This window comes from Athene cunicularia, assembly GCF_003259725.1.
Source record: "Athene cunicularia isolate RWA chromosome 2 unlocalized genomic scaffold, athCun1 chr2_part1, whole genome shotgun sequence".
NCBI lineage: Eukaryota > Metazoa > Chordata > Aves > Strigiformes > Strigidae > Athene > Athene cunicularia.
In genome coordinates, this window is record NW_020799095.1 from 128,473,872 (window position 1) to 128,491,802 (window position 17,931).

Below are 17,931 nucleotides of genomic sequence, written 5' to 3' on the forward strand. Positions count from 1 at the left end.
TAAGTCAAGTGTCTGTAGAAACAGCTTGTACTGTCACAGTTGAAGAAGTGAGTCTGCCTCTGGGCATTAATGCTGGCTTGAAGTGGCTTACAGTGACTGTGACAGAGTGGCATATGACAGCCTAAAACATAACTTCGGTATAGCATGATTTAAAGCACAGCGTATCTTTGTGAAAATAGAAGCTGAAACAATATTGTGTTTTAATGTCACCTCATCCTGGGGCCATGCATAGATTGTTTGTTCTTCCAGCCGCATGGTACTTCCAAAAATGCCATTTTAGTGATGCACATCTGTAGATCTGTCCTGATTCCTTCCAGCCCTTCAGACAGTTATGCTTTCTTTTGTCACTTGGAAACAAAAGAGTTTTTAAAAATCAGAAACTACTGTAGACAAAAAAATGCAAGTCACTAATCTGATCCCAGTGTCCTGATTTTTACAATGGAATAGCTCTGATTAGTGCCAGACATTTAGCAAGCTATGTGATTATGTTGTTGGGAACTACATTCCATCTGTATTTTCCCTGCTATTATATCCACACAAACCCCCTGTTTGAAGGCAGTACAGTACATAGCTCAGGGCTGGCTTTAGGTGCGTGTCTGCCTGGCAAGCAACATGGGATGACAGCTACTAAAACATGACTTAATATCTGTGAAGTCCGGAGGAGATTTTTTGCTTGTCAAAAACTATGGGGAGGAAAAAAATGTGTGAAATGATGGAAAGCAAGTAGCATGTAATAGTCTGTGTTTTTTCTGCCTTCCAGATTTGGCACCCACAAATTCCAGATATCCTTGTGGACAGTGTTGCTGATAATGGCCCAGTGATGGGCAAAATTGTGGACCAGAGAAACCAAAGACAAGGCAAGGTTTGGAAATGTTAGCGGAGTGTGGGAAGGCAGCGATAAATAACGTAGTTTCTGGGTGCAAACAACTAAGGAGTATGACAGTTGGTGAATTGGGATAGAAATAGAAGAAGGTGGTTTTGAGGCCAAGTCGAGAAGAGAGAAATTTCTGGGGAAGGGTAGTAGTTGAAAATTATATATTTTTGTGATGGAAGGACTGAGTAAAGTGATCCGTCAGTGCATGGCATTCATCTGATGTTCTCCCTCTGCTTATCTCTTGAGTAAAGTGCATCTCTTGAAGTTGGCAGAAGATAAAACATCACTGGTTCTTCAGGTCAGGAAGTTACTACTGGAAGAAGTCAGGGACTTCAGTGACAGCTGTTGTAGGGCTCAGACTCAAAGCCACAAGGATTCCAACATCAGTCTTGAAAACATGCTGAAGTTTTCATCAGAAACCCCCTTCATTGTATTTTTACCTCAAACTTCCCGTCCACTCTCCATTTGAACTCTGGTTTTGGTTGAAGCTTTATATATTTGTTGTGCATCTTTTTTCTGTCAAGCACAAATAAAGTTTTTGTTTCCCACGTGATAAAAATACTCTTTCCTGTATTCTGATAGACTTCAAACTGTTAAAATATGCTGGAGTGTCTTGAAGACTCAGTACCTGGGGATCAGCAATATGTGTGCAAAGTGTAACTTACAGCATCCACAATTCCAATAGAGCAGAAACCCTAGGACAGCAAAAATACTCAGTTTTGTTGATGTATCTTGTATCTCTATGAAAGTTTTCTAAAAGCTGATTCCTCTGGGATCCACCAAGCCAAATCAAAATTTTAGGCTCACAATTCAAATTATAGAATGTGTATATGCTATTTAACAATCCTCTACCATAAACATAATATATGTTTCAATGCTTTCATCGGTTTTGGGAACTAGTACTTGACTTCACATTCTGCTACTGATAATTAGCATTGTTCGTCACATTTTAAACTTACCACTGTGGTCCTTGTTGTCCTTACAATCACAGATGTGTGCAAACATAATGCTCATTTTGTTCATGCTGAACTAGCAAAGTCCTGAATTTCCTGCCTTTCCAGGAAACCTGGAAAAACATACAAGGAAACAACAGTCTAAAAAGAATTGTTTATTGTCATAATACGGTATTTCTTGAACAGACTCTTTTAAGACATGGAATGTCCATGCTGTGGCCAAAGGAGTAGCATAACCCAGAAGAAACCTGCAAGTTTCGTTTCCCTGTGCTGTTGACGACAGTGTAGCCACAAAAGCACAAAGCTAAATGCAGTCTGTGAAATCTGCTTGGGAGCTTGTCAGGAGTCTGTGTGGATTGCACTCCCTGCTGCTGTGGCAACACTGTCACCAGGTCACCCAGCTAGTAGATGTCCCAGCTGATCTGGAGCTAGCTCAAGCATCTCTGCAAAACATGGTGTTGGCGGTGCAGTAAACATGCCTGTAGAAACAAAACAATATCGAAACTGCATAGCAGATGTGTTTCGTATTTGGGTAGTATGCATGCTTGCTGGAGTTATGTATGCTTTCATTACAGGGTCTGTTAACTTTAATCTTAGCAAAAACCCTTTTGACACAAGCACCGTTCATAATCAGTGAAGATATGCTTTGATACTCAGATATATAAGATCTTCCAAATTCCAGATTTATATTGTATTCATGAAAAGGAATTGCAAATACCTTTTTTCCATTTAGAGCAAAATTTGCTATTAGTCCTTGGAGATCCTTACCGTTCTTACACTGGTCTAATGGAGATTGAGATTCTCTTTGAATGTCATATTGCAATTGCTAGATATCAATCTAAGGGATTTAAGTGATGATATCCTTTTTAATTTTTTGTTTTAAATGAGAAACCTTGCTTGTGCTACACATCAGAGCAATGTTATTTGTCAATATGATGAACTTGACTGTGATAGTTTTGTTTTTAAAATGAACTGCATGTCATGCCTGGATTAAACCAGGATAGATAAACTTTCATCTTTTTAAAGAATGTAACTTTACCAGATTTCAGTTGCTACTTTTTAATAATACTGAATGTTGTTGTCTTCAATCTTACAAACAAAACTGTAAGGCTTCAAAATTAAATCTGATAAGTATCTCCATCAGTAATAACTGAGATGATTCTGCTCCCCACCCCCCACCCCCATCTAGTCAGGTCTCTTTAGGTGTAGGTCTTATAGTGTCCAGTGTCTTGCTTTGGAAAGCTTTGTTTTAATGGGCTGTTAGGACAGCATCTATTCAAGAAGCTGGCTGGTTAGACATAGAATTTGGTAACTTAGGAAACACTAGTGAGCCTTTTTCTTTCTGACTTTTCTCATAGACATAATAAAGCAGTGAAGAGAAACTGAAGGGAGGAAGTGTTACCCGCATTACTGATCAAGAAACTTTCTGAAGTATTTGGACAAACTACATATATATGTAGAAAAATCTGAAAAGGTAGGATATCTTCCTTTTCTGTTTTGTTTAGAAAACCTCATAACTAATTAAAACCTGTGTCACAAGTCTCAGTGGGGTTACAAAAGTAATTTTGTATGCTAAGGAGGAATGAGAAACCTAAACCACATTCTTTTAAGTGAGTTCTGCAGAGTCTTACCAAATTCTACTAGGCTTTTCACGATAGAATTTTGATGAAGACAGGTTGTTTGTTAGTTCTTCTTCACAAAGCTTTAAAATCCACGTAAAGGCTACTGAGTTTTATAAAATAGAGCATGTAGGAGAAGACAGTAGCTCCTCATGATTTCAGGGTAAGCTGTAGTTTTGGCTTCTTCCGAAATATTCTGTATTTCTCAAGGTATGTGGAGATTTTATGCTGTTCCCCCTGGAACAGCAATGAGTAGAGAATCTTAGCCCTTTTTTTTCACTATGAAAGCAGCATATTAAGTGATGTGCAGTTCATAAATACAAAATCTGCTAGGTGAAACTGCCAAAGTTATTTTCTGTAAGGGCACTGTTTTGTTTGTTAGACATTATATAAAAGGCATTAAAATTGAAGGAAAACATTTGCATTTGAACTGCTGTGATGTTTATGCTTTAGGTAGAATTCAAGTAAACAGAAACTATGTTTTACAGTGACTACTAGAACTGTGTTCAGTAACAGACTTCACAGCAAGCACGGCTCTGTTGAAGTCTTTGCTTTCACAATTCAGAGAATCTTGATGTAAAATTTGGATTCTGACATTCAGTAGTACAGTCCTCAAACTCTTACTTAAATCTTAAATTCTCCAAAGTACATGTTTGCATTCTCGCCTGTGAAGTTCTTTATGCATGTTAAGTTCTCCATATTTCTAGAATTGCTTCCAGGCCTTTTTGTGGATCTAGCCATACAGATTCAGGACGAAGACTGCTTTATTTCTCTGTGTTGTTTTAATAGCTTGGAAGTGTGCAGAGAGCATGGGTTATGATATTGAGCGTTTCGTTGGCTACGTTAATGAAGGGCTGTTATGCTCCATCTGCCGTGATGTGTTAGAAGATCCATTACAGGCTCCTTGTGAACACGCTTTCTGTACTGCTTGTATACATGGATGGCTTGTTCATCACAGTAACTGCCCTGAAGACAGACAAATGATTGACGTATCTTTGCTACGACCTCTCTACAGGTATACAATAATCTCGCTGAATGTTGAAATTATGTGAATTTAGGATTTCTCAACTTCGCTTACACAGCTTTATCTCTTGTCATTTACTGTCACTCAAATTGTCTTTATCTAATATGCCTCTAGCAGAAACTGATCACTTGCATGAAGGCATTAGCATTTTGTATTTAATAACTTCCAAAGTATTAAGATTTCAAAATGGAAAGAACACTTAGTTTGTTCTCCACCTTTTTATATCTTCAATGCTGATTCTAGATATCTGTCTGTATATTATTCTGAATATCTTCTACAGTCACCAAAACTTTCCCGTACTTTTTTAGAGAGAGCAGGCAAAGCAACTTTTGAAAACAGTCACTAAACACTGTGTATGTTTTGTTTTGCTTTTCAGTCTTACCTAGATACTGTAGTGGAGTTTGTAATGAATAATTCCTGTAGATGTGAACCAAACTTGTCTCCTTCAGATCCTTTTTTGAAAAGGTCTGTAGCCATAAGAATATTTGTATTGAGCCACCTTGTCACGTAAAGCAGGTTGTTTTCACAAGTGTCTTCCATAATTGGTCAGGCAGCTGGACTAGATGATTGACACAGGTCCTTTCCAGCTGAACTATTCCATTCTATTCTGTTCCATTCCTGCTATTGCCAGCACACATAGTTTCATGAGTGGACAGTGCTTGCTGTTTAACCCTTGCATTGGCTAATCTTGCTCAGATTGACAGTTGTGTTGAAAACCTTCAGCCACAGATGTTAAATTAACTCTGTTAGTGCTCCTATTATTTTTGTCACTAGTAAGATTTCCCTGTCTGGAAAGTTGCAGTATAGCGCAGACAGAACCCTAGAGTTTCATTTATAGATTGCTTTGTCTGTACCTGCTGTAGTCAGTTTGGTTTGGCATGTTTAGAAACACAAAACTTAAATGATGAATGATTAGCCCTAGTGTTTGTAATTGGTAATATTTGCTGAGCTAGTGAAAGGTCATGGTTAAAAATTTATTGAAAAATAAAGATTTTATTTGCCCATTTAATTCCAGAGAGTGAATTTTCTGTTAACATTGTTTCTTTTAAGCCTGTTCTTTTCTGATAGGATCACTTGAATTCTAAAAAGATAATAAAAATTAAACTGATTATTCACAATTTTTCCTAATGGAGATTAGAATCTTACTTTCTTTTCCCAAAAGTTGAAAATACAAATTTTTCAACAGTGTTCTCAGATTTAAGAATTTTTTTTTTTCACATAGATATATGAAAAATGATTTAAACCGTCTTCAGCTACATTGCAAAAACAGAGAGTATGGCTGTGAAATGGTTTGTTCTCTGGAGTCTATAGACAGGCATGAAAGGGAGTGTGAATACAGTCAGATACCTTGCTCCAATGCTGGTGAGTAACATTCAAAGAAGTCGAATCCCTTATATTCTGAAAACATATTTGTCTTCTTTCAGTCAACAGAATGGCTATAATGACCATTATTTCCAAACAGGACTTCAAAGCTTTGTCATGATCTCCTCTTTACAGCAGTGGTTTTGAATAAAATCTATTACCAATTATGGCAATCATTAGCAACAATTTGTTTTCCAAGAACTGACCAAAATGAAGGAATGTGATGGACTTCAAATTTATGAAAATATAGTAGCGCATTTGTTTTACTTTGTGTCAAGTTATGAGTTTGTCTTTCAATTTTGACTGCTCGTTTTGATGTTTGAATCGATGTAATAGCACCTACAGAATGCTTATGGGTTGGAATTTATTTATAAAACAGCTGGTTGCCTGGTGCATGTTGTAGTTTTAACAAAAACGTATCTTGGAAATAAGAAATTTTTTTAAGTTAAATTCTGGTTAGAATTATTGTGTTCATGTTAAGGTTTTTATTTAAAACAATCCTACACCTTACAAGAAAGAAACATACTGCTAAAAAGGAACATACTGTTCAAATTTCTCAGTCAGTTTTATTTGAAATGTTGTATGTTCCTAGACAAAGTTGATTTCTAATTAATGATGCTAAGGGCATAGTTAAGTCTGCCATTGTAATTAAATATATGAAGATTAAGATGATGGAATTGCTCCACTGGAAGTTATAATTTCTCAGCGGTAAATGACTCCTGCAGATGCTTCAGATAAACCTGTTTTACTTCCTACAGAAACAGTAGCATTTATAGAGTCACCATACCTTACATCTGGTGTTCAGGGTGTGAGGGCTCTTACATCTCTTGAACTCTTTCTCAAGAATACATTGGAGTGTATTTAGAGTACCTCAATTACAAATCTTTATATTTATTAGTAAAGCTCTTCTAGAGGGCTGTCTCTTGTAATTTTTTGGTATGGTTTGTTGGCCAGTTTCATTGCTCCATTGTTCCAGTTTTCCTTACATCAATTTTGTCTTAAAATTAAATGCAAGTATGTATTACAGCAAACGACGCCTCAAAGATTAAACATTAAGACTACAAACTTCAAGTTTAGAGTGTTAAATGTAGCAATAATTTATATAGTGATCATTTTTAGTTCTCTACATTTTACTTTTAATCACACCAGATTTGTAATGTTTGTATCCTAGAATTTCTGTGGAAATGTTTCTAGTCTTACATCAGTTATTAAATGTTCATAAATAAATGTTCTCATTTATTTATGCAGTCTAGTATATTATACACAAGACCGACCACTTGTCAGGAGAACAAGGTGACATTCTATCTTGCCCACATCTCTCTTACTACATGTCTTTGGACCTTTTTTCTTAAATTTGATAACCTAATTTTTTTTTACATATGTGCATTCTTCTTCAATTCCAGTCACTGCAATCTTGGTGGAAGCACAGGCAAACTGCTAGAGTCTTAGCTTGGCATCAATGTTGTCATTATAGAAGTTGCTTTAATGCCAGACCAGTAGTAGGAGACTTTACAGAAAATACCTACTTTCAGTTTTTCATTATTTTCAGTTAATGGATAAATAATAAAATTTTTTTAAAGAGTGTTTTATTACTAATTATGTGTCTTGTAACTGTCATATTTTATGTTCTAAAGAAATCACTTTTTTCATTGCTTTAACAGCTTGACAGTTGCTTAACTCAGGATATTGCAGCTTTCTTGCTTGAGTGTTTTTGTTTGGAATTAATTAAAATGCTTTTGTTCGTTGTAAACGACTGGTTTACCTTATTGTTTGTTCCCTGTTCAGGCTGTACAGTTCAGATTGAACGACGTAACTTAGATGGTCACCTGGCAGTGTGTGAATATCGGAGCCGTGAATGCCCCAATGGTTGTGGTTACACCATTCTCAGTGCAGAAGACTCACAGCATAATTGTGTAGCAGAGCTAAGAACTGAGCTAGAACTGCTTCGGTACAAATCTTGTTTCTTTGATGTTTGTGTTAGTCTGGGCCTAAAATCACTGCATAAAGCACTTCAAATACTAGTGCTGGGTTCTGATATGTTTTAGTCTTGATACTGGATGCTAATTGGCCAGAGTATTGTTATGTGTCAGCATAGACTTTAAATTCTTACTGTGTTGACTCTTCTTCTATGCCTAAGAAAACTGGACTGAAGCTGGCAATTTCATTTTTTTATTGGCCTGTTATAGACCCAAAGTCACACTGTTTAATAATTATATTTAGTTTATATTTTTACAGATCCAAAAGATAAAAATCTCTATTTTGGCAGGTACAGACTGATAGATTAAACCCCTGAGGATCTGATTTTCAATTTTTATTAAAATTCTGACAGATTAATAACCATTAGTGAATATGACTCTTCATACTAACATCCTCTTTTTCCTCTTGTATATGTTTCTGTAGCTTTCCCTTTCCAAGGTATTCCAGTTGCTCTTTATCTCCCCATTTCCATCTTTCAACTCACTAAGTCTTGTTGTGAACATTGCTGTGAAGTCAGGCTCAAATCTCGTTTAAATGCATTGAGACACAAGGGATTCTGCTACTTGGTTTCTGAACTCAAAAGATTAATGTAGCAACAGCTAGTTTTCGGCTGTGAAGCTGTGTGAATAATTAGGTTATAATAGTTTATTGCATACTATCACTTAGTGTCCACCATAAAAGTGACAAGATTACATGTTTAGCAGTACTATAGTATTCACACTTTTAATCTTGACTGCATGTGTTTAGTAATACTAAGCAAGCATATACTATAGTTAAAAGGCAGTAAATAATTTAAAATCATAAATGCATGTTCTTGAGGAATATGGATATATATTCCATTCAGGAATATGATACAGTTCTTCCCTGTATAGGCTGTGCATGGTGACTTTAGTGCCCCCTGGGCGCAGTGGACTTTATCATGCTAATTTCATTTAAATTAATAAATAGTACTGTTATGCCTCTAGAGGGGTGTCCCGTAGAGTATGATGGGAATCACATCAGGCTGTTAGGCTACAAGAAGGCTTTCCGGAATTTTAAAATAATTTTTTCCACTTTTATAAGACTTAACAAGGAGAAATAAACTTTTTAGGTCAGAAATGATCTGCAGAGTGGAGGAGGCAAAACATGAGATGGAGTCAAGGTTAGATTCACAGAGAAGGCATATGGTCCAAAAAGAGAGTATCCTGCAAAATGAAATTGAAGAACTAAAGGTAAATAAGATAATTTTTTTTTTCTTCTCCTAACAGTTTACCTTTTTGTTTTCCCAGTATTTTGTAAATGTAGGCTCACACAGATGAGAATTACATTAAGTATGGGAAGCAAAACAGGTGTTAGTACAATGCTTTTCCAGGCTAATCATCTCTGTTAAGAAGCAGGCCGAGTGCTGTATTCGTGTGGTTTATCTACTTCAGATTCATCTGGAGCTAGCCTGGGTACCCATGTACAAGGACTGCATTGTTCTGTGGGTACACAACATTTTGGCAAACCAGTCTGAAACTCATTTTCTGTGTCTAAACATAGGGTATACATGACAAATCAGATTTAATTAAATATCCAGCTCCTTTTTTTGTGCTGTCCAAAGTGGCTTAATCCACTGCTGATACAGAGCCCTGCTGCAGACAGTGGTTGTTTACACTGTGGTTCAGCTGTGGTAAAAAGGTTGGAAACCTGCACTGTAGACTTAATCAAGCAACGAGCAAAGCCATCTTATCTTTTCATTCATCCAGTTCTTATTATATCACAGAATAATGATTTTTAAAGTCCAAAGTAATGGATGTGCTTTGTAGTTTACATTTCTATTTTTCTTGGATTTGATGTTAAATCCTTGAAGAATGTGTCTGACCATAACCAAAACCTTATTTTGGTTGGTGTCTTGAAATAGAAAATGTAAGTATCAACTGGGTAAATCCACTGTTTCTTATACTTTATAAGAAACTACTTGCATTTTTAGGAAAACTCTATTGGAATCTTTGAAACAAGACCACCTTAGGAGGTGAATGCTGGATTGTGTCTCTAATTGTTTACATTTGTTCTGCTTTCAAAAAAAATTATTTCAGTGTCATTTATTCTTTGTAAACCATCACCCTACATGGCCAGTTCAACTTCATAAAAAGCAGTTTGATTCTTGCAGTAAATTTGCATTTGCATTTCAGAGTCAGATGTCACGAATGATGTCGGATGTACGATCTCTGATGGCTGCAGAGAGACAGCACCGTCAAGAGCTGGAGCAGGCAGAGCTAGAAAAACGGGAATTAATGGAGCTGCTGAAAGGGCTGCAGAAGGACTGTCGATTAACTACTGCAGAAGGAAGCAGGAAGTCAACAAATTTCCGCCCTCTGACTCGACTAGAGAGTGTAAAACGAAAACCTAGGGAAGTTACAGTTATCTAAACAGAAGTAAGCTCAAAAAAGCATTTTTTTTTCTGATTTCTGTGACCATCTGGCAAACTTTTCTACTTTCTGTGAATGACTGGTAAACTTTATATAATTTCTGATTTATTTGTTTTCTCTTAAAATCTAGCTTACTACTTTATTTCCTCTTGAGACATAAAAACAAATGGGGGAATTTTCTCTTGGGGAACACTAGGCATTAAACCCAGTAATTGGCAAATACATTTTTAGCTAATGTTTTTATAAAAAGGGGGAAGGAGACTTAATTTATTATCTCTTCAGTGCATCATTTACAGAAGTCTTTCAAGCCTGAAAGCTGGAGCCTTTTAAAGTCTGAGATAGTTAATGGCTGTTTCCTTCCTGGTCTATTATAATCTGTTTAAGTCTAGTTTATGCTTTTCCTTGAAACAGAAAGAAAATGTTATCATCAGTAATGACATTCAGGATGTACTTAATTTTGGGAAAAGTCAGTAATTAATATATTTTGTTTGTTTATAGTCTGTAGAAGGTCTATTTCAAAGGTGGAAAGAAAGCACTTTAAATTGTATTTCTACTGCTATGTAACAGCTTCAGGTGAGGTTGACCTTTCACTTAGAGCTTCTCTAATGTTCCAGGTTGGTAACACACTGAAGAGAATAATACCAAAGTCCAAGGTAATAGTCACGTAAAACCTTTTAAATAGATGTGGGAGTAATTTGGAGTTTGTGGGAAGGGATCTGCAGTTTATTTAAAAATGTGAAGCTTTAATATGTGAAAGTATCAACTATTTCTACAGGGTTCTTTAAGCTTAAGACCAGTCCCTTCAATACTCAGTGTCTTGAGAGCATATATATATATACATATACCTATAGTATCCTTAATTTTCTTTTGGCAGGTTTAAGGCTACATGAACATTAATATCCACAACAGATGAATATTTGCGCAGTCACTTTGGACTTCAGATGTGTTCATTAGTACTCAAGTTTGGGATTGTGTAAGAGCTAGGATTTTTTAACAGACCCAAAAACACTCAATCAAGAGGGCATTTACTTGTAAGGACTGCATGACAAATCTGTACAGTTCAAAGACTTTTCTCTAAACTTCTCACACAGCCTGTTCTTGTTGTTTTCAGTGGTATAACTAAGCCATATTCTGTCTGTTGCAGCTCTTCAGTGGAGTAACTAGGGAGGAACATGGCCTCCTGTTTGCTGAATGTGCTAAATCAATTTTGAACTTTCAGGAAAATGTGTGCAGGTGCAACAATCTGAATAAGCTAATTTAATAGTTTAGAAAGCAAATACATTACCATGCATGCCTTGCTGTCACTCAGAGCAACACTTTTATGGCTAACAGTATAACCAAAGAGAGAGGCAGAAACCTTCGTTAGCACATACACTACATTATGAGGACTTGCAGTCAGAGCTGTCTTAATTTCAGGCATTAAGGAAATCCTTCTAAGATGCTGTTTCTTTAGTACCACTGAAGCAGACGTGCACATGTTCAGGCCTTGTGCATGTAAAAACTGACAGAAATAACTCTTTTGTAAAAGTTTATTTTTTTCTGAAAGAAAACATTCATAACAAGAGTTATGTCCAAATGTTTAGTTGTTTTCAGTCCTTATATTCTAGATTACATTACAGTCATTGCCAGTATTTAGGTCACTATAGCTGTCTCATCAACTCCTGACATAGCACATCTCTTAAATTGCCATAGTTAACAATCTGAAACAGTAAAACAGTAGCTATAATTTGGGAAGACCTTCATTCACACTAAACATTCAGTGGTCAATTCACATACAACAGTGCATATTAAAGCTGTAGGTAGAAAGTAAGAATGCTTTTGTTATCTTGTGTTCTGAATAAGCAAGCTGTTAAGTGTCTGGTCTTCTGTGAGACTGTTTCAGCATTCACACTAATTTTGAGGCTTCTTGGCAACACCAGATTTCATACTATTAGAATCAGTCCGTGCTTTTCTGTGTACTGTAACTGTGTGGTTCTGTGATGTGACCTTATCTACTTTGCTTAATGTGAAAGAACAAAATTACTTCAAAATCTTACAGAACTCAGATGAGCTGGATCATCTTTCCCAAGTTCAAGGGCAGTAATAATCACCCAATCTTTTCTATTCTGACCATGGAAAAAAGCAAGTTATTAGCTCTGTGCTTTTTCCATAATGGGGTCTCTGCATTTGTTTGTTTTAGGAATTTCACCCACTTATTTATGACTAAATTCCTTCTAGTATAGGAAGTAGGGTTTATTTAATATTTACTTAGCATTTGGTCTGCTGTCTGTCCCCTAAGTAACAGACATGAAACTGCGTGAGAAATGCACCCTAGGTGGTAAGGAAGGATTTTCTGTTGTGTAATCTTTGTAGCTTCTAGTTGCCAGTTCTGGAGAGTCTGAACTTCCAGTGTTGAAATGTAGCAACACTTTGGGCCCAGCTGCTGCTGGAATGGCCTGTTAGCCTGGGTTTCCTTCAGCAGCAAAAATGCACTTGCAGAGATACTTCACATGAGCACATAGTAGCTAAAAGCACCAGATCCCTCCAGTAACTTTAAACTTAATCCCATTCCTTTATGTTGATAACTGTTCTGCACTGCTAATGAACCACTCACAGGATGGCATATGCTGAAGTATGGTCATCATTTTACCTGTCCTATAATTAACTAGTCTGAAATTAAATAGTCCATTATGTTAATATTTTATCTACTTTAAGCTTTTCCTGTCTCATGTATTACACAGCTCTTAATAGCAGCTGGCAGAAGCAAGAGATTTTTTTCTTTCTTTCAAATAGTTGTTAATACTTTTTATAAAAACTAAGGGTCCAAATATCTTAGTAGATGGTGTGAGTGAAGACATTCACTTGGAAATGCTACTCTGCTAGTCATGGTCATATTTTAGGATTATATGAGAGACACTGCTAAAAGTGCATTACAGGAGGGCTCCAGCACTGAATTACTGGTATCAGTATTCTCATACTAAATCACACTTTAATCAGTTCCATTTCCTCAAAGTGGAACCGTGCTGAGAGCAAGCAGAACTATTACTCAAGTGGACCAGTAGCCATGTAAACAGTTGTATTTTTCGATGCTTCTAATAGCACTTTGCAGCTAGAAGAGGGAGAGCAAAGACTGGAGCCAGGAGAGTGGAGAGAAAGAGTAATTGTGGTCCGACTCTCTTCCTTCAGCCTGAGAGCAACGATGCGGCTTGCCCCAGCCTGTGCCACCAGCTAACTAAACCACTGTAAACTGCTAGCTTGTGGCATTACCATTAACATAGCGTTAGAATTAAAAGGAGATTATCTGCAGTTAAGTGGGTACGAAATGTAGTAGTACCAAACCTGGGAGATTCACAAACAAAACTCACAAGAAAGCAAGCTGTTAAGTAAAGTATGTGAGACTACAAGGCAGTACAAGGTCTTGAGCAAATCCTTATCATGTGTTAAATTGGGTGAAAAAGAATAAGGATGTATTTAAAGAAATTAATATTTTAAAGCCAAGTGGTAAATTTGTCTTGGAAAAAAAATCAACATCTACATATTTATCCCGAGGACCCACTAGTGGCCTGTTATGTGCAACTAGTTCCCTTAAACTGGTTTTCCACTTGAGAGGGAGGTCAAATCAAAGACAAAACATTGTTTCCTCTGTTTCAGTCAGCATTAAAACTACCTTCCCTTTTCTCCTGCACTCCTCCCAAAGCAAAAAATGGTTGGTGGGCTGGGCCAGTATGGACCATTGCTGCAAGTATTACTTTATTTAAAGCAGGAACAGTAATTTTGGGGAGAGCTTTGGGAAGTTTTAGATGAGTTTCAGAAGGCATTGAACTGACAACCGTGCATCTGAGTCAGGTGCAGGAGTGGCACAGAATTTTTCTGGACTTGCTAACTAATGTGGCAGGTTTTAGTTAGTATGATTCTAGTACTAGATTAACAGTCTCATATGAGATAAATTAATTTAGTAGCACACATAAACAAAGTTTCTTGTCAGCACAGAAGGGAATGGAATTACATGGTCAAGCAAAATACCTAATATAATGAAGTATTTTGACTGGCAAGGAATGTTTTTATCTCAAATGTTAAGTCTTTTTAAGAAGTTTAAAGTGTTAACAGATCCCAGGTGGCAAAGAGTTACAGAGATTTCTAGAAATGGGTAGCCTTGCAAATGAAATTTTCCATGTGCTGTCCTCTTGGATGTTTCTGGCATGGTGCTTTTCTCCAGCCATTTTACTTAGAAGTGCTGGATAGTCTTTAAAATGAGCAGTACTAGCCTTGCCTTTCTCCTGTACTGCTTGTCAGATGAAGTATGGTAGGTCAGGGAGATTTTACCACATAGATAGATGCCTTTATAAAGACCTACAATTCTATGCAACTTTCTATTAACAAATAAACATTGAGCTGTCTTCCAGCATTATGGTTCACTGCCAATCTATTTACATTTTCTACCTTTATATACACAAGAAGGATAAAACAGTGCTTAACAGATCTTTATCTCTGGTCTGTAAAACAGGAACACTATTTGTATCACTTTGAAGTACACTTTGTATAAAAGTTGAACTAATAAAGGGTCTATACTGTAATTGATGCAGTTTGTTTCGCTTTTTTCTGTTACAGAAGTTTGAGTTCCCTCTTTGTCAGATGAAATAGCAAAATTTAGGTATGTGGGCTGCAGAGTTCAGGAACCCATGAATAAACTACACTATAGGGTTAGTGCACTGGAGTAGGTACGGCTGTATTTGCCAAATAGAGGGAGGGTATAGCAAAAAACAAGGCAGGCGTTCAGTGAAGCAATATCCCTTCCCAGGGATTTTTTTCCTGCCTCACAGATGGGGGTCTTTGAATGGCTTGAGCAGCTGTTTTGAGGCAGAGAGCTAGCAACTACAAAAGTATGACACTCCAGTCCTCCAAAGACAGCAGGAAAGTAAACAGGCAAAAGGGAAAAATCAATTCATTGTCAATCACCTAAGGAGCTCTCATCCCTAGTGCAGATTTTTCACAGACCCTCCAAGAGCCTATGTGGGATATGAACATGTAAGAACAGGAAAATGAGAGTTGTTCAGAAGTTACAATCAGAGATGCGTTTGCTTAAACATGAATGATCTGCCCACGGGGCACTCCAGAGCACAATTTTGCTGCATGCACTGCTTTGCACCAACTGGCTCGAGCATATTCTTTTACCTGACGGGAAGAGTTACTAAGCAGGGAAAAAAGGCTGAAAGCCTGAACGTCACAACTGCAGAGCGCAGTGGAACAGCTTGCAGATAACCTGTGTATCTGCTCATACCTGTCCATCTGCATCTGGCATTCAGCCAGTACAGAATAATACAGACTACACAGCTGCTAAATTTTGAAAGTACAAAAAAAAAAAGCACACACAACTTCTCACCCTCATCTCAGTCACAAACCATGCATTTGTCTGTCCGTTAACTGGGACATTCACTGAACCAAGGCAATTCTTGCACATTTCAGCCAGAAGCACAGTCTCTGTTAAGACAGTCTCCTTTTTTACCACACGCCATTGCCCACACATGGTTGGTTTACTCAGCCACAGGACTTCAGGACGGAGAACTGTAGTGCACCAGGGACTCGTTTTGCCTTACTTGCTCCTCCCGAGCATTTTGCTCCTCAGGTAAGCATATGATTGACTAAACAGTATTTTGACATTGGCATTAGCTGTGTCCAGCGTTCTGGTGCTCCAGTCAGGAAATAAAACTTGAAAATTTCTTTTTGGGCAGAGTATAAAAAGAAAAATTTAATGCTTAAGGTGTTATTTACTCATGGTACGAATCCTGTTTAAAAGAGCAAACTAAATAACTCCCAAGTTTTAAACAGCATTATTTCAAGTTAAATTTACCCAAGGAAAGAACCACTTTGCATTGAAGGGTCACAGAATTAAATTCATTTTAAAAAAACACACCAAACAAAACATGATAGGCTGTACTTCTAAACAATTTACAGAGCTCCCATACATCAAACAGTTTAAGCAACCCTTTATTTCCTCCTAGTTTGAAAATGACTAGTGTGACATGCCATGTATTTTAAACTTTCAAGAACCAGTACTATTTACATATTTATTCCATGCTTGACACTTTTCAGATTCCCTGACAAAACACAAATTATTCATATCCCTGCTAGTTTTCAACACAGTAAAGTTTCTAAAAAAATAAAACAACCTTAAACACATGGTCTAAAGGAGCTAGTCAGCTTAAAAAATATTTATGCAGTGCTCCTTAAAAAAATAGCATTAGTACCTGTAATGCCTGTGAGAGCCCCACCCATTTTAGTCATTACAATTGCATTATTAGTAAAATTACATCTTCCTGTTATTTTACCATTCAGAAAATTGTTTGGCTTCCAATCCAAATCTTTGTTCACTTTGCTTAAAGCATTGAAATGCATACCTTTGTGAAGCGATACTATTCCCTTTAACTGCACCCAGTCAATTAATAGAGGTTTACCACTTTCATAGGTTATGTCCATTGACTTTGTGCAAACTAAACACCTCTCAAACAGTGGGACGCTGTCCCAGAGTCTCCACATACAGAAAGTACACATAACGGGCCTTCTGCAGTTCAGATGAAAACCTACTTAATTTAGCCATGCAGTATAAAGCTAAAAAAAAAAAAAAAAAATTCAATTTGAAGTATTATCATACTTCAGAAGCACTTAAACTAGGGTGTTTGAGTCTAAGCAGACGAGCTGTCCAAAGTTAAGATTACATAAAACAAGAACATTACAACTGGGCCTTATTTAAGTAGGCAAAGACCCCTTTACAGCACTTCTGTAATGTCAAGAGACCAAAGCGTAAGTGAAAATCAAGCTCAGCTAAGCATGACAGTGGAGCTCATTTGTAAAAATTGTATATGGCCTTTAGAAAAAGCTTCCACTCCTCACCCCATCCAAAAATGCAATAAAAGGCTATTAGAATCAGCTAATTCTATGAAATCCCATGGAGCCCAAAGGAATGCAAACATGTAAAAAGCTTACTTCAATCACTGAATTTAATATGAAAATAAATTTAGAGTTCAATCTAGTGGTGGCACTTTATGAATTCCTACTACTAAAAAATTTTTCTTTTTTCAGTCTAAGTATAGAAACAAAAATCTAACCCATCTATTCAAAGGAAAGGTATAAGCATTACTGCTTGACTATGTGACTGTTTAGTTTATACATCTGTCTCTATGCCTTCTCCTCAACTTATGTAAGCCAGCAGAGAGGCAGGCGAATAATTAACTCCAGGCTCTCCAAGGGTACGGGTATCTTGCCTTTCAACTTCAAAGCATACTCTGTTTTCCAGTGAAATAATTCTTGTGCTCCTAATGCACAAGCTGGAGTTGTAAAGCAAACGCTAAAATGTTACTTTATTCTCCCTGAAGTCAGTGACAGATTTCCGACTAATTTAACAGGTGTAGGATCTTATTTAAGTGTCTAATCAACTACCAAAGATGTACAACAAAACCTACATAAATTACATTTACATTTGTATTCTTTCACACATTAATTAATTTCAATCTTCTATTACTTGCTACTTCAACTGCTGTCAGATGGACCTCATTCATTAATAACTCAGACTTAAAAAAAAGGGCTAATGGCTCTAAACCTGAGAGAAAAAACTAAAATTGCCTTACATACATATATATTTAATTTTCTTGCAATAATAAGTCACACACAAAACACCTGTACCTTTCTTTTGGCACAATGAATATTTTAGAAGTCCTTCAAGCCTTAACTCAAAGAGGTTCTTTACTGAGTATTGTCT

General features: G+C 36.8%; 1 protein-coding gene across 3 annotated transcripts; it reads left to right on the forward strand.

Annotated features, from left to right (window-relative positions):
- Positions 1 to 38: 38 nt before the first annotated feature.
- LOC113476350 (RING finger protein 151-like) lies at positions 39 to 17,745 on the forward strand. 3 transcript variants are annotated; one of them, XM_026841806.1, is made up of 8 exons: positions 39 to 862; positions 3,186 to 3,301; positions 4,236 to 4,461; positions 5,693 to 5,832; positions 7,618 to 7,780; positions 8,900 to 9,020; positions 9,963 to 10,205; positions 11,074 to 17,745. In XM_026841806.1, the coding sequence occupies exons 3-7, from the start codon at positions 4,256 to 4,258 to the stop codon at positions 10,197 to 10,199; spliced, it is 867 nt and encodes a 288-aa protein (XP_026697607.1). In that variant the 5' UTR covers positions 39 to 862; positions 3,186 to 3,301; positions 4,236 to 4,255; the 3' UTR covers positions 10,200 to 10,205; positions 11,074 to 17,745. The 3 variants fall into 3 exon arrangements, with proteins under 3 accessions (XP_026697607.1, XP_026697608.1, XP_026697606.1); XM_026841807.1 differs by having other exon boundaries at positions 11,344 to 17,745; XM_026841805.1 differs by having other exon boundaries at positions 40 to 862; positions 9,963 to 17,745.
- The last annotated feature ends 186 nt before the right edge of the window (positions 17,746 to 17,931 follow it).

Coding starts and splice junctions, on each gene's coding strand:
- LOC113476350 (XM_026841806.1), top strand. CDS start 4,256: ATGGGTTATGATATTGAGCGTTTCGTTGGCTACGTTAATGAAGGGCTG. Junction 4,462..5,692: donor TTGCTACGACCTCTCTACAG/GTATACAATAAT, acceptor TTTTTCACATAG/ATATATGAAAAATGATTTAA. Junction 5,833..7,617: donor GATACCTTGCTCCAATGCTG/GTGAGTAACATT, acceptor TTCCCTGTTCAG/GCTGTACAGTTCAGATTGAA.